At 34.0% G+C, this 13,926-nt stretch overlaps 1 protein-coding gene across 3 annotated transcripts in view; it reads left to right on the top strand.

Moving 5' to 3' along the window:
• LOC120542016 (SEC14-like protein 5) overlaps window positions 1-13,926 on the top strand; it is a 101,823-nt gene that overhangs the window by 53,224 nt on the left and 34,673 nt on the right. For all 3 annotated transcript variants that reach the window (XM_039774093.1, XM_039774092.1, XM_039774094.1), the window contains exons 6-7: window positions 4,511-4,639; window positions 10,520-10,751. In XM_039774093.1, coding sequence (XP_039630027.1) covers window positions 4,511-4,639; window positions 10,520-10,751 — 361 coding nt within the window. The remainder of the gene's footprint in view (window positions 1-4,510; window positions 4,640-10,519; window positions 10,752-13,926) is intronic.

Raw genomic sequence — 13,926 nt, 5'->3', positions numbered from 1 at the left:
CACGTTTTACTAGAAGCACCTGAAATGTGTGTATGTGGGAACATGGAGTGAAATAAACAGAAGGTTATAACAGAAAAAAATACTTTATAAAAGGTATATTTTTTACAATCTCCACAGATAGAGAGCAGAAGTAGCCTGGGCACATTTTAACTAAAAACATGGATCAAATAAGTAAATATTTGATTATAAGGTCTGCTACAAAAATTAGAAAAGGTTCATACTCAATATGAGAACAATCACAAAGACTAGAAAAGGATAGTTTGCAGATCCATTTATAGAAAAATTGGCTCAGACCACCTTACTGCATAGTATTTAAAAAACACAACATTTTTAACCTTCAAATTAGAATTTCAAGTGCTACATTTTACTCTCCTGGCTTCCCCAGGGAATAAATACCTTCATTGTGATGTTGCATACAGCTATAACCATTATAACCTTTAGTGGCCCTTAGTTTATACATCAGGTTTTGACATTACGCAATTTATTAGCATTCCTCAGAAATGTTGCTTAGAGAACGACATGATGACTGAATTGTAATGTATTTGGAGTGATAATGTGTAGATGTACATTTTCATTAGTAGACATTCAGTGCTAGGTATTAGCATCTAGAACTGTAATAAAACAATCATTTTGTCTGAAATATTCAGGCACTGGAATGGAATAAATGTAAACAATTAGCTATCCCTATATTTCTGTGTTTATTTCTGTATAAGCCTTTGTATGCATCTCTTTTTTCAATAAGCATTTCCGATAATGTAAATAAGGGGTGGAAAGACTTTTTTTTTTACAGAAGTTTTTCCAGCTGGAGTTCTTTTTTTGTATACAAATATATTGCAAATAATTTTTAATACAGATGCATTAATTCAGCTCTTTAAAAATATTATAAAAAGGTTGCAATTTTATAATTAAGCCAAATTGAAGTATAACACCCTATCTCATTAGAGTCAGGTGTAAAGCAGGAAGTATCACTGGACAGAATGCCAATCAATTATAGGACTTATTCTCACATTCTGTAAAACTAGAAATACCAATCAATTTAACAAAATGTCTCTTGACTGTGGGAGGAAACAGATATTCCCACTTCAAACTCCATGAACAGGAAGTGATGAAGAATCAGAGTCCATACAAAAGGTATCCCAACTACTGCAAGTATGGTACTTGAATTCAAGTAAGGTAAAAACATACAAAGCTTGACACTGAGATTATTTTCAGTCCAACATGGTTGTTTTCATAGATAATACCAAAGCTGCACCAATATCTCAATAATTTTAAAAAAGTTTTTTTTTTGACTCATCAACATTGGATAATCTGTTCCATATTCCTCTGACCCTTTCTTTGAAGAAGTTATTTCTTGATTATATATTTAATTTCCACTTGTGCCCTCAAGTTCATTACTCAGTTTTTAACTGAAAGAATTCTGCAGTTTTTATGTAATTGATTATTATGACAATTTGATATACAGTATATGGTATAGGTCCCCTCATTGCCATCTCTGTTCCGAACTATAAATGTTAAATTCTCCTTGCATGTCAAATAGGACTTGTCTTTTAGTACAGATGATTTTCCATAAATAGCATTAGAACTATGCAATCATAGTTTATAGTATGATTTACAAAACTGTACATTGTACTCCAGCTTCCCTCTCACAAGAGCATAACATCCCTTAAATTTTATTAGTTGTTTTAATTGCTTTTGCAAATTGCCTGTCTGATGTAACTGTTGTCACTGCTATCATCACCACCACAGTTTTCAAATTAATTATACTTTAATTTTGAAAACCATTTCATTACTGTTATTTTAATTTAAATGCTGAAAATGTCTTTTGAAATGTATACTCAGTTGTAATAATATAATACAGTTTAGGAATAAAAATATTGTCAGCATCACTTGATACAAACACATTCCTTTTATAAAGCTGCACATTTCTTTATACTCCTGGATACTCATACATACTTTTCATGTATGGTACAGCACAATAGAGCTCCGCATAAAATCTACCTTGAGAAAAGTGTCTTATGTAGAGCACTTATTGCCGTCCCACTAAATAGTATGAATAGTCAATTTTTAATCATTCAGATTAAATTAATTCAAACTTAACTCTCAAAATACAAGTAAGCTGTATAGCACAGTAAAAATAAAAACTACAGAATAATTACATCCAATTTTTGTGAACCCTCAAATAAGAATGTGGAATTCAGAGTATTTTTTCTTGGTTAATGAAATTTATTTTCTTATAGCACTCTCCTCTAAGTACAGGCTTGTGATTTACACAACTAAAAATGCAGCGTCCAGCACTTGTTCGTTAAATTCCTATGAATGACTACTGTCCGAAAGTATTTCTTGTAAAATGTACTGTATAAAGGTGAACTTCAAAAAGTGTTTGAACATTTTTAAGTTGTTCTTTGTACTGTTTCTTTCATGAAATAAGAAAAAAAATCTTTAAGTACTTATGTGAAAATACTGGTGACTGATTTTCTGACGGTGATTAGAGAGTGAAAGCTGAGTAGAGTTCCTTAGTCTCCATGTTAATAGATGTCTGTTCATGCCAGTAATTGGTTTATATTCAGGTTTCCTCTCAAGAGTACACATTCAAGTGTACATTTTGAATGTTATGTGAAAATGAGCCAGTGAATATCTGTTTAATGAATTTAATTATACACATAATAGTCAAAACATTTAAAATTACTGCAGTAAATTATTCCAAATATAACCACCTATTGATATAAATGACATGATAAAATGATATTGTAGAGCAGATAGTTAAACACTTCCAGTCCCACACCTGAGCCTGTTGAAGCTAGTACCTTCCATCAGTTTTGACCTACACTCTTTATTAAGATCTAAAATTTGGAGCATGGATGGATTAATTGTCTTGTTGAAGGTAACCTAATGGATTGTATCTAAGCTCCTTGTGTAATCGGCCACACACACACAGCTTGCATCACTTTGTAATAGAAAGAAGTCACCAAGTTTGTCTTAAAGCAGGACTGTTATAGATATGTTTTCATTCCCATTAGCATTGTTAGCACTACTGTCTCAGAGTCCCTGAGTTCCTATTTTCAAATCCCTGTCTGGTAAATGTCTATATGGAGTTTGCATGAGTCTTTTTGTTTCCACGAGTATTCTTTTGGTGCTGCAGGTACCTCCCACATGCAACATGCATATTATATGTTTACGTTGATTTGTGACTTTAAATTTTTCTGGTATAACTAAATGTGAAAGAGTGTGCCAAACAATGGACTTAGCATTGTGTCCAGCGTTGTTTCCTGTACTACTGAGATAGGCTTCTATCAATAACACTACAGTATTTCATGTTATTGTAAATATCCATCTCTTGTTTAATTGTTTAAATGACGCAGTACACTGGATCAAAGTTAACTTTTCCAAATACCGAATGAGAACTTTTATTTGCTTGCATTTTACATAAGTGGCACATTTGAATATGTCAAATACCATTTCAGTTCTTTTAAATTGTTTTATTAACTTTAATGTGATGTGTAAGTTAGCAATAAAATTAGCAAAATAATTTGCACTGAATACATTTCAGGATGTCATTATAAAAATATGTTTCAAATAAGATATTACCTATATTCTATATTTAACAATCATATGTTTACATTATATTCAAATGAAAATTAAACATTTTCTCTTTGTAGTTTAAAAGCATTCTGTGATACCCAGAAGATACTTTAAGGTAGATGGCTATAATTTTCTAGGCAATTGCACAAAAGATATCTGTGCTGTGTTTATTATCTTATAAATTATATAGCTTGCCACCATGGTAAATTACATGCTTTCACTGAGGTGACACTACATTTATTTTTGGACTCCCAGCTGTTTCAGCAAAGCACCATCTATTTTAGTTTCTAATAGTGTAACAATCAATAGCTAACAAACACAGCTCTGCTTTTTGACAATTTTAGTAACTGCATTTGATAAAATTATATCTAATGGCCAAAGCCTGTACTGGCAGCCTTGTTTACAAGGCATGAAACATCCTTGAAAAAGAAGCCAGTTCATTGCCAGGGTCACATGTGCCCCCCACCACTCATTCATACTGGGGTCATTTTAAAAGTTGGCAATTATCTGAATGAATTATCTAATCTAAATATGTATGGTGATGATGGAATAGACCCAGGGAGACACTGGATGAAAAGTCCATATATAGACAATGATTCAGACCCAGAATTCTGGGTGTGCTAGACATGAACAGTGAGAAAAAAATATTTTTTTATAAAATATGCAAAAGACAAATCTCAACATTTTGCTGTGTGATTTTTTTTTTTTTTTCCAATTTAAACTAAAATTGTATCCCCTCATTCAGGAGTTGTTAGAAACTACCCAAACTCAAATGGGTATGTATTGACAAGTTGCTGTTGTATTGCCAGGTTAAAGAACAACAAGTCATATTAAATTAAAAGGTAGTTTGCAGAACAGTTCATTTTATAAATTACTTTAAGTTGCCTTAAACTAACAATGAGTAACGACTTATGTTTTTTCCCCCCCATAGGTGCACCCTGAAAATGAAGACTGGACATGTTTTGAACAGTCAGCATCATTGGACATTAAGTCTTTTTTTGGTTTTGAAAATACTGTGGAAAAGATTGCAATGAAGCAGTACACCGCCAACATTAAGCGGGTGAATACTCTAAAATTTTACAGAACAAACAGAATTTTGTTTTTGATAAATAGCTGGTGACTTTTTTTTTAAAATATACAGATATATAGAAAGATTTAGGAAAACTAAACCCAGCAATTGTAATAATACTTTACAAAAAATGTCCCACTGTGAATCAGAAAGGTTGTCAGACAAAGGTGATAGCCAAGAGTGCCCAGGTGTGTGGTAACCTGTACAAGCTGCAGACTATAAGATTTAAAGTATTATAGAATTCAAAAGCAAACAGAAAATAGCAGCCTACTTGTTTTATGCTAAATAAAATTCTCAAAGCAGTTCTTTTCAGTCCTTTGTATTGTGTATACTGTCACTTAGCTTAAAGTCTTAATTTCTGCAGACTGTTTTTATGGTAGGTATGTCTACTTGAGAATGGGAATGTTTGCTGTTTAGATGGTGGGATCTATGCATCATACTAATGTCAATGTAATGAATTGTGTGCTTGGCTACATGTGACACAGTCTGCTTTTAAGGAAACTTTATTTGAATCAATATTTAAGAAAAAAAGAAAAGAAAAACATAACTTTGTACAAGGTGCGCCAAATGTAGATAACATAGTGCAAACAATATTGCTGGCTTAATCAAACTCTGAAGAAAACAAAAGTGGATACTAATACAAGTGACTATAGCTCTTAATTTCTTACTTTGTGATGACTTAAGAACTTTCAGAATTAAGGTCACTTAAGTTCACAGGTGACTTTCAGTGTTTTACCAGTATCAATAAACTTGTAAATGTTAAAATTGATAGTGAGAGCTGACATTTCAGATTACTTATCTGTATGGCTGTTTTCAAAGCAGTTAACTTGCCATACAGAGCTTTCTTATTTTAATGTTATGCATTGTATATCACTAAGACAGTGAAATTCTTATAAATTCTTGCTATCTTATCTAATTGATAACACTTAATTCAATAAAATGGTACTATGAGCAGCCATGCATTGATGTGACACAGAGAATATCCGTTAAAACTATACTACAGGACAGCAGTGAACTATGAAGAAAGTGCACGCTTGGTTTTGATCATCATTCAGGCTGGATATGGCATCTGTAAACAACATGGTTACTTGCAGCCATGTTTACTATTAACTGGCATTACAGAATTCACAGCAGCCTACGGTTGAAGTGTTATGTTTGGCAGCATTTATCTTCCATAGCACGCTCATTGTGACAATAAACTATAATGAATTCAGATACAGTTCAGAAATAGACAGACATGTAAAACAGCTAAAGTTTAATGTATATAAATGTAAACTGTTACTTATAAGAAGTAAAAATATAAATACTGTATATTAGCACAAAGTGAGGAGGTGCTAACTGTAAAAGTACACCACATGAAAAAAGTTTGGACAACCTAAAGAAATTTATAATGCCTACTTCTACAGGGGTGGTATACAGCACCCATGTTGTGTGGATTATTTGTGAAGGAAGGTTTTGCTTAAGACATAAAATCAGTTGTGAGGTTTTGATCACAAAAAAAACAAAATAATCAAGAAAAAGTCTAACAATATGACCAAGTCATCTCTGGATGAACAAGCTTAAGGTCGACTAGTTGCAAAATATGTATTTTTCCATTATATCGAGAAGAGCTAATAAAGGACTATTCCTACCCTTGGCCACAATGCACTGGTTGTGAAGAAATGCAGCATTTTAATGTGAAAAATAAAACAAATGTGGATAAATGTCATTTGGATTGTCACAGTGCATCACTTTTTCCACATTTTGTTATGTTACAGCCTTATTTCAAAATGGATTAAATTCATTTTTTTCCTCAGAATTCTACACACAACACCCCATAATGACAATGTGAAAAAAGTTTACTTGAGATTTTTGCAAATTTATTAAAAATAAAAAATTGAGAAAGCACATGTACATAAGTATTCACAGCCTTTGCCATGAAGCTCAAAATTGAGCTCGGGTGCATCCTGTTTCCCCTGATCATCCTTGAGCTGTTTCTGCAGCTTAATTGAAGTCCACCTGTGGTAAATTCAGTTGATTGGACATGATTTGGAAAGGCACACACCTGTCTATAGAAGGTCCCACAGTTGACAGTTCATGTCAGAGCACAAACCAAGCATGAAGTCAAAGGAATTGTCTGTAGACCTCCGAGACAGGATTGTCTCGAGGCACAAATCTGGGGAAGGTTACAGAAAAATTTCTGTTGCTTTGAAGGTCCCAATGAGCACAGTGGCCTCCATCATCCGTATGTGGAAGAAGTTCGAAACCACCAGGACTCTTCCTAGAGCTGGCCGGTCATCTAAACTGAGCGATCGGGTTAGAAGGGCCTTAGTCAGGGAGGTGACCAAGAACACAATGGTCACTCTGTCAGAGGTCCTCTGTGGAGAGAGGAGAACGTTCCAGAAGGACAACCATCTCTGCAGCAATCCACCAATCAGGCCGGTAGAGTGGCCAGACGGAAGCCACTCCTTAGTAAAAGGCACATGGCAGTCCACCTGGAGTTTGCCAAAAAGCACCTGAAGGACTCTAAGACCATGAGGAACAAAATTCTCTGGTCTGATGAGACAAAGATTGAACTCTTTGGTGTGAATGCCAGGCGTCATGTTTGGAGGAAACCAGGCACCGCTCATCACCAGGCCAATACCATCCCTACAGTGAAGCATGGTGGTGGCAGCATCATGCTGTGGGGATATTTTTCAGCGGCAGGAACTGGGAGACTAGTCAGGATAAAGGGAAAGATGACTGCAACAATGTACAGAGACATCCTGGATGAAAACCTGCTCCAGAGCGCTCTTGACCTCAGACTGGGGTGACGGTTCATCTTTCAGCAGGACAACGACCCTAAGAACACTGTCAAGATATCAAAGGAGTGGCTTCAGGACAACTCTGTGAATGTCCTTGAGTGGCCCAGCCAGAGCACAGACTTGAATCGGATTGAACATCTCTGGAGAGATCTTAAAATGGCTGTGCACCGACGCTTCCCATCCAACCTGATGGAGCTTGAGAGGTGCTGCAAAGAGGAATGGGCGAAACTGGCCAAGGATAGGTGTGCCAAGCTTGTGGCATCATATTCAAAAAGACTTGAGGCTGTATTTGTTGCCAAAGGTGCATGGACAAAGTATTGAGCAAAGGCTGTGAATACTTATGTACATGTGATTTCTCAGTTTTTTTATTTTTAATAAAAGTAAACTTTTTTCACGTTGTCATTATGGGGTGTTGTGTGTAGAATTCTGAGGAAAAAAATGAATTTAATCCATTTTGGAATAAGGCTGTAACATAACAAAATGTGGAAAAAGTGATGCGCTGTGAATACTTTCCGGATGCACTGTAGATAGTCACACTAATATTATTGTCCATTTTCCTTAATGATTTACAATATTATTGATAATTGATCATTGTAATTGTTCACATCAGTGCAGTATTCTTTGTTGCTAGACAAAGTGTTTTACCTTTGCTTAAATTTTAAAACAAATGCATCAAAAATAAAATAATACTTAAAAAATTAAGGATAATTAAAAAAAGAATATTTCAGGAACTTAATTAGTCGCAGCTTAATATAATAACATTACTAAACTTACAACAGGATATGTTTTTGCTTTGCCCTTCACCATCTCAACTCATGAGACTTCCTTTTCCTTACTCCTTAGAAATCTGCAACAGTTAGCCAAGTCCAGAAAAAGAAACAGATTTTTCCAAAGAAAAATGCATTTTCTGTTCTACTTGGGTGAAAAAGATAGAATATTTTTCCAGTGATATATGTGAATGAATTTCAGAGGCTTATTTGGTAATGTGTAATGGGATGTATGGCTGTTTTAGGCAAAGTGTAATGTGACTGATTCTTATCTTACATTAATATTTTTTATTCCTCAAAATATAAAGTTTCTTGTATTGTAGTACTTGAATTTGGTAGTAGACCCTGTAAAGCTGCCAGCTGCTGCAGTTGTTAATAATTATTAGGTTAATTGACTTTGTAATGAAAGGTTACCTTACAGCTTAAGATTCGTCTGATTCAAAACGTATGATTCCAAAGCTGGGTGGATGTCTGGTTATAACCAGAAGCTGTCTGCACATAAACACAAACTATGTGTCTGTAAACTACCTACAAATGCCATTGTCCAGTACAAAAACACAGCTGCATGGTTATATGACTTTCACTGGCCAGCAATCCAAGAACAGCTTACCGTTTCCTGCATATGTGACAACTAGACAAGCCCTCACTCAGTGTAGCTCTGAATTATTTAAGTCACATAAGATCTATTCTGTCTACTTTGTAGATCTTGATTTGCTTCAATGTTGTTGTTTTTCACCATGGTTCATTCTAACAAACTCTAAGGAAAAAAAAATAATTATAATAAAAATTGTTGAATACTGTTGCTAATTGTTCCATTGTAAGTATAATATTCATTTGTTCCCTCAATGATAAAAGGCTCTCCAATGGAATGAATAAGCTGCCACCATACCACACTTAAGAAATTCATCCATAAGACGTTCAGCCACTTTATGCTCCATGTTTTATGATCTTTGTCAATCTCTCCTTTATGTTGCTTATTTTACAAGAATAGCTTCTTAGCTGAAAAACAAGACCATTATCTTTAAGGCTTTGCTGCCTGGTTGAAAAGTGCATTTTTGTTGCAGATGCTGAGAAAACACTTCATTGGATTCATCAGATTCACACAGCTTTATGCATCTTCGATTTCTTCAATTTTCTTTTTGACAGCTTGAGCACCATATCTTGAAAATCATGGCTAGTATGCCATTCCGTACTGAGTATATCCTTGTTGATACAATATCTGTCAATTTGTTAACTTAGCCATTTCTAAACACCTCTTTAAGGAACCCCAGCATCTGTGGTTACTATCCAGTATGCCCATTTGTTAAAATGTACCACTGGCACACCCGGTTTAGATAATTGTCATCTCATTCATTTAAATAAAGTGTGTTGTCCTTGGAACTTAACAAATCCATGGAATGGCTGGGGTGCCTCTGGGAAAAGTTTGGGAAACCAACCAGTGGTGTTTAATCCATGTCACAAGATATAAAAAGGTTTTTGGAAAATATAAAAAAATCTTGTTACTTTGAATTGTCAAAATGTTTATGTAGCATAAATAAAAATACATATAGTGTTATTATAAGAAAAATCAATACTGTACATATAACTAGCTTTAAAGATAACTTTGTTGGGTGTCCTAAGACTTTTGCTCAATATATGAGCAAATATGTTAATGTCAGCAACTGTAGTAATGTTTTGTTTAAGTAATTAATTAGAACGAAAATGGTATCCACTGTGAGTTAGGATTCTTGTTGGCTATTTGACTTTAGTAGCTCCACAAGGAAAGATTCATATTAGTAGCCATTTTGAAGACTTTTGACAAACCAATGAATGAATCAGAGTTTTGTACTGACGGAGTTTTGTATGGACTGCTAAAAGACTCAACTTACTTTTCATAAAAAATAAAGAAAAACTAGATTTCATAATCTTAAATGGAGTAAACAATGCTACTGAAGCCAAAAGTGTTCTGCATCTCTTCCCCACTAAAGAACTGTAAAAATAGACATGTTCAGATTTTTATAGTCAAATTAAAGGTTCTGATTTCTGTGGTTTTAAGATGTCATTCAAATCTTTTTTTTGAATACTCTGAATGTACTTCAGAGAAATAGAAAAGTATTTGTCAAGTAAACCACCAAGTCTGAAATGTAGATATAAAACACTATGAAGCATAAACAGGTTGTATGCATTAAATAACCATTTTTGGATGTGTATATGTTGTGAAAGAGTTTACAAAAGTACCGCGTACCATGCATGTATCTGTACTGTATGCACTGTTTGTAAGGAAATAAACTGAATTATAACAGTTCTTTAAACATAATTACTATTTCTTTGTTTATATTCAGGGTAAAGAAGTAATTGAATATTATCTGAATGAGTTGATTGCAGAGGGCATTACACATATTCCTCGATGGAGCCCCCCAGAGAAGAAAGTTGTGGAAAAACCAATAGTTCATCCTGTCCTGTCCTTTCTGACTTCAGCACCAGAGTCTCATATGGAGTTAGAAGACGTGCATAGTGGTGCCAAAGAAACAAACAGTAACCTCTGCAGTTCTTCTGAGCCTACAACGCCAGATGGTGAGCACTTATATTAGCATGACTTCTAGACATTCCTAAAGCAAACTCATTCGAATGATTTATAGAATTCTCATTTTGGACTTGGCATCAATTAGCTAAAAATAAAAACAAACAAGGACAACAATTTAAATTACTATTCCTTAAATTCAAAAACTTTGTATGAAATATAAAAGTGGCCTTTTTTCCACTTTTATAATTTTTGCTTATTTCATGGAATAGTATACAGTCATATCACATACATTTAGGAACATGTCTTGCATGCATTTATGTATAGCTGATTTTCACAATTACATAATGCTGGCATATAGGTAGGAGGTAACAGTTGCTGCTGTCAGTCCCTTTGGTAATTTCAGCTGCCTTGTACAGATGCATTAGATGTCCATTTGCATCATCAAACTTGTTTGTTGTTCTTGATATACCCTTCAAGCTGACTGACATTATTTAAATGACAAACAAATATGCATCAATGACAGAAAAAGTTGCATATGAATAAGTGCACAGTTTGTACACTCGGAACAATCGTAAAGTGGTCAGGAAATCCAAATAATAGAAAGTAGTCATACATATACAATGTAAAGGAAAAGAAGTTAAATTAACAGCTAGTTGTGCATGCAATGTATTATTGAAATAATTTTAAACAAGTAGCAAGTTGCTTGTGCGCAAAGGACATTTTGTTTTCTGCTGTTGTAATGTTTATGAGCAGAACATTACAATTTCAAAGTTAACAGCAGTGCCCTGTAGTGGCACTCCCTAAAGGCTTTATTTAAACTGACCTCCTGCTAGTATTGTGCAGCTAAGGAAAACGTTTTTGTGTGATGTTTAACTTTTTGTTCCTGAGAGCTTCGACATAATGGCTTCTTTAATGTTTCTGCATTGCATAAGCTTAATATTTAGTGAGGTAGCCTGAAGACATGCATGGAAAAAATAGACACCTGCTGTAAAATTGTTATATGCAAGGTCAATAAATAACATAACCATAGTTTTTCCAAGTATATTATTTGCAATTAATATGGTGTAAAAACTGAGGTTATTTTAACATAAACCTAACAGCCATGATTTTCTGTTAATTTATGAATGGTTAATATGCATGTTATGCTAGAATGGTTTGAATAATATTATGGTGTAGTACATTTTTATTATCAGGACTTTTAAATAAATAAAGCTGTACTGCCTTGTATTAAATACCTTTAACATAGAGCAGATTTTTTGGAATATATATAAAACATGTGTTAGAAAATTCAGATTATGTAAATATAGAATAACTTCCATACAGGGAATAAGCCGATATTAAATTAGGAACACACTAAAAATTGATTGCCTTAATTCTATGAACATTGAATTTGAAACCAATGAATTGTAATTATATGTACCTGCACATAAATGTGATTTATGCAGTGGCAATTACAGAGTCCTGTCTCAGTTCTAGATCTAGAATGGAAATAATTACAATATAAATAGACAGATACTATTTAGAAAAGACATGCACATTTGAAAAATTAGAAGTTGTGGCCATGTACTTGACTTTAAATGTGTCTGCTTTAAAAGAATGTAAACCAAGTTTTAATGAGGAAATTTAGGAACTGGAAAACAGCATGAACAGAGGCAGAAGACACCCTTCCCCACTATAAAAAAGTAACAAAATTGCTTATTTGGTTTATATAGTCATTATTTTCATGTGTCTAAAAAGTAGGGTGAAATTCTTACGTTTGCATACTAATCAATATGCAACTTTCTGATAAGATAAGAAGCATGCTAACAAGGGGCTATTATAGTAATGGTGGCTTTAATTACCCTAATATTTCCCAAACTGGGAGACCTCAAACCACCACCCCCCCACCCAATAGTGTAAAGTGCATCAGTATACAAGCAGTTAGGATTGAGCAGTAATATAATATTACATCATAAACATTTCATAATGTTTTGATAATCTATTGCTTTTACAAAAACTGTTACATTTTACCAAATCAAGCTTTAAGGAGGTTCTACAAACTGTATAAATTAGCCAAAATGGGCACATTGAAATTTTCAAGGAGCACTGGAATAGATTCAAAAGTATATTGCAGTTAATGCAGGACAATGATATTTAGAAGTTTTAATAAAATTATGAAAACTCTGCAAATCAGGGACTTTGTGGGACTTACCTGGTACAACTAGTAGGTTCATCTACTCCCACTCTTAAAGATTAATACATATATTAATACACACACATATACATAGAGATCCTACCCAGACAATGTTTTGGGTGATGCCAATTGCCAGACACCCCATAGTATTCTACATAGAACACAGCTGCAGTACATGCACAAACACAGAGATCCTATCCAGACAATGTCTTGGGTGGTGCCAATTGCCAGTTACTTGGCAATATCCCACACAGGACCCTCTTCATATAAGTACATAAGAGTGATGCTAAATGCCTGTCACTCTTAGTACTCTACATAGTGACTGACTATCACCAGCACTAATAAATATAAGGGTGTCATTGACATATGAAAGCTCAATCACTTTGTTTATAAACTTATTTTTTATTAACAGTGTCTTACTTCTATTTTACTTATTCTATATATCGAGGAGCTACCTCTCAGTGTTGATAAACCTGCGGGCAAGAAAGCGGCAATCTTTCCACACTAGGTGCCCTAATATTTACCCAAATCACTCAAAATATAATGACAGAAGTATAGAAATGTAAAAGCAATATATTATTTATAAACATATAATATTACCAAGTAGAAGATTTACTTGCAAATAAAATAGAAAAAGATTATTAAAAATTTCCAGTGTCAGGAGTGGACGTTGTCCTGGGCAACGGTATCATCCATAGGTTATGTTTTCTGATGTACAGATCAGATGGTATCATGTCTCGATCTCTGATGCTGCTTCATATTATGTTCCACTTTCTTTGCCCCCATTTTTCTTGGTTCCTCAGATGAACCATATTAATGTTAAAATTTCACATGGAGTTGTGGGACTTGTGACACTGCACACATCTGGTATGCTGGCTGTGATGATGGATGACTCTGCTCAAAGTTTGCAGTTTAAAAAAACTGAAGTTTTTCCACTCCAGGAACATACTGAATAACTATTAATGGTTCAATGAACAAACATAACATTTACTAAATACCAAGTAATTTTTAAACTAACATTCTTTTAACATTTTTTTTTTAAACTGAAATAT

Source organism: Polypterus senegalus, chromosome 13 (assembly GCF_016835505.1).
Source record: "Polypterus senegalus isolate Bchr_013 chromosome 13, ASM1683550v1, whole genome shotgun sequence".
NCBI classification, from domain to species: domain Eukaryota; kingdom Metazoa; phylum Chordata; class Cladistia; order Polypteriformes; family Polypteridae; genus Polypterus; species Polypterus senegalus.
This window is presented reverse-complemented; position numbering and strand designations above follow the sequence as displayed.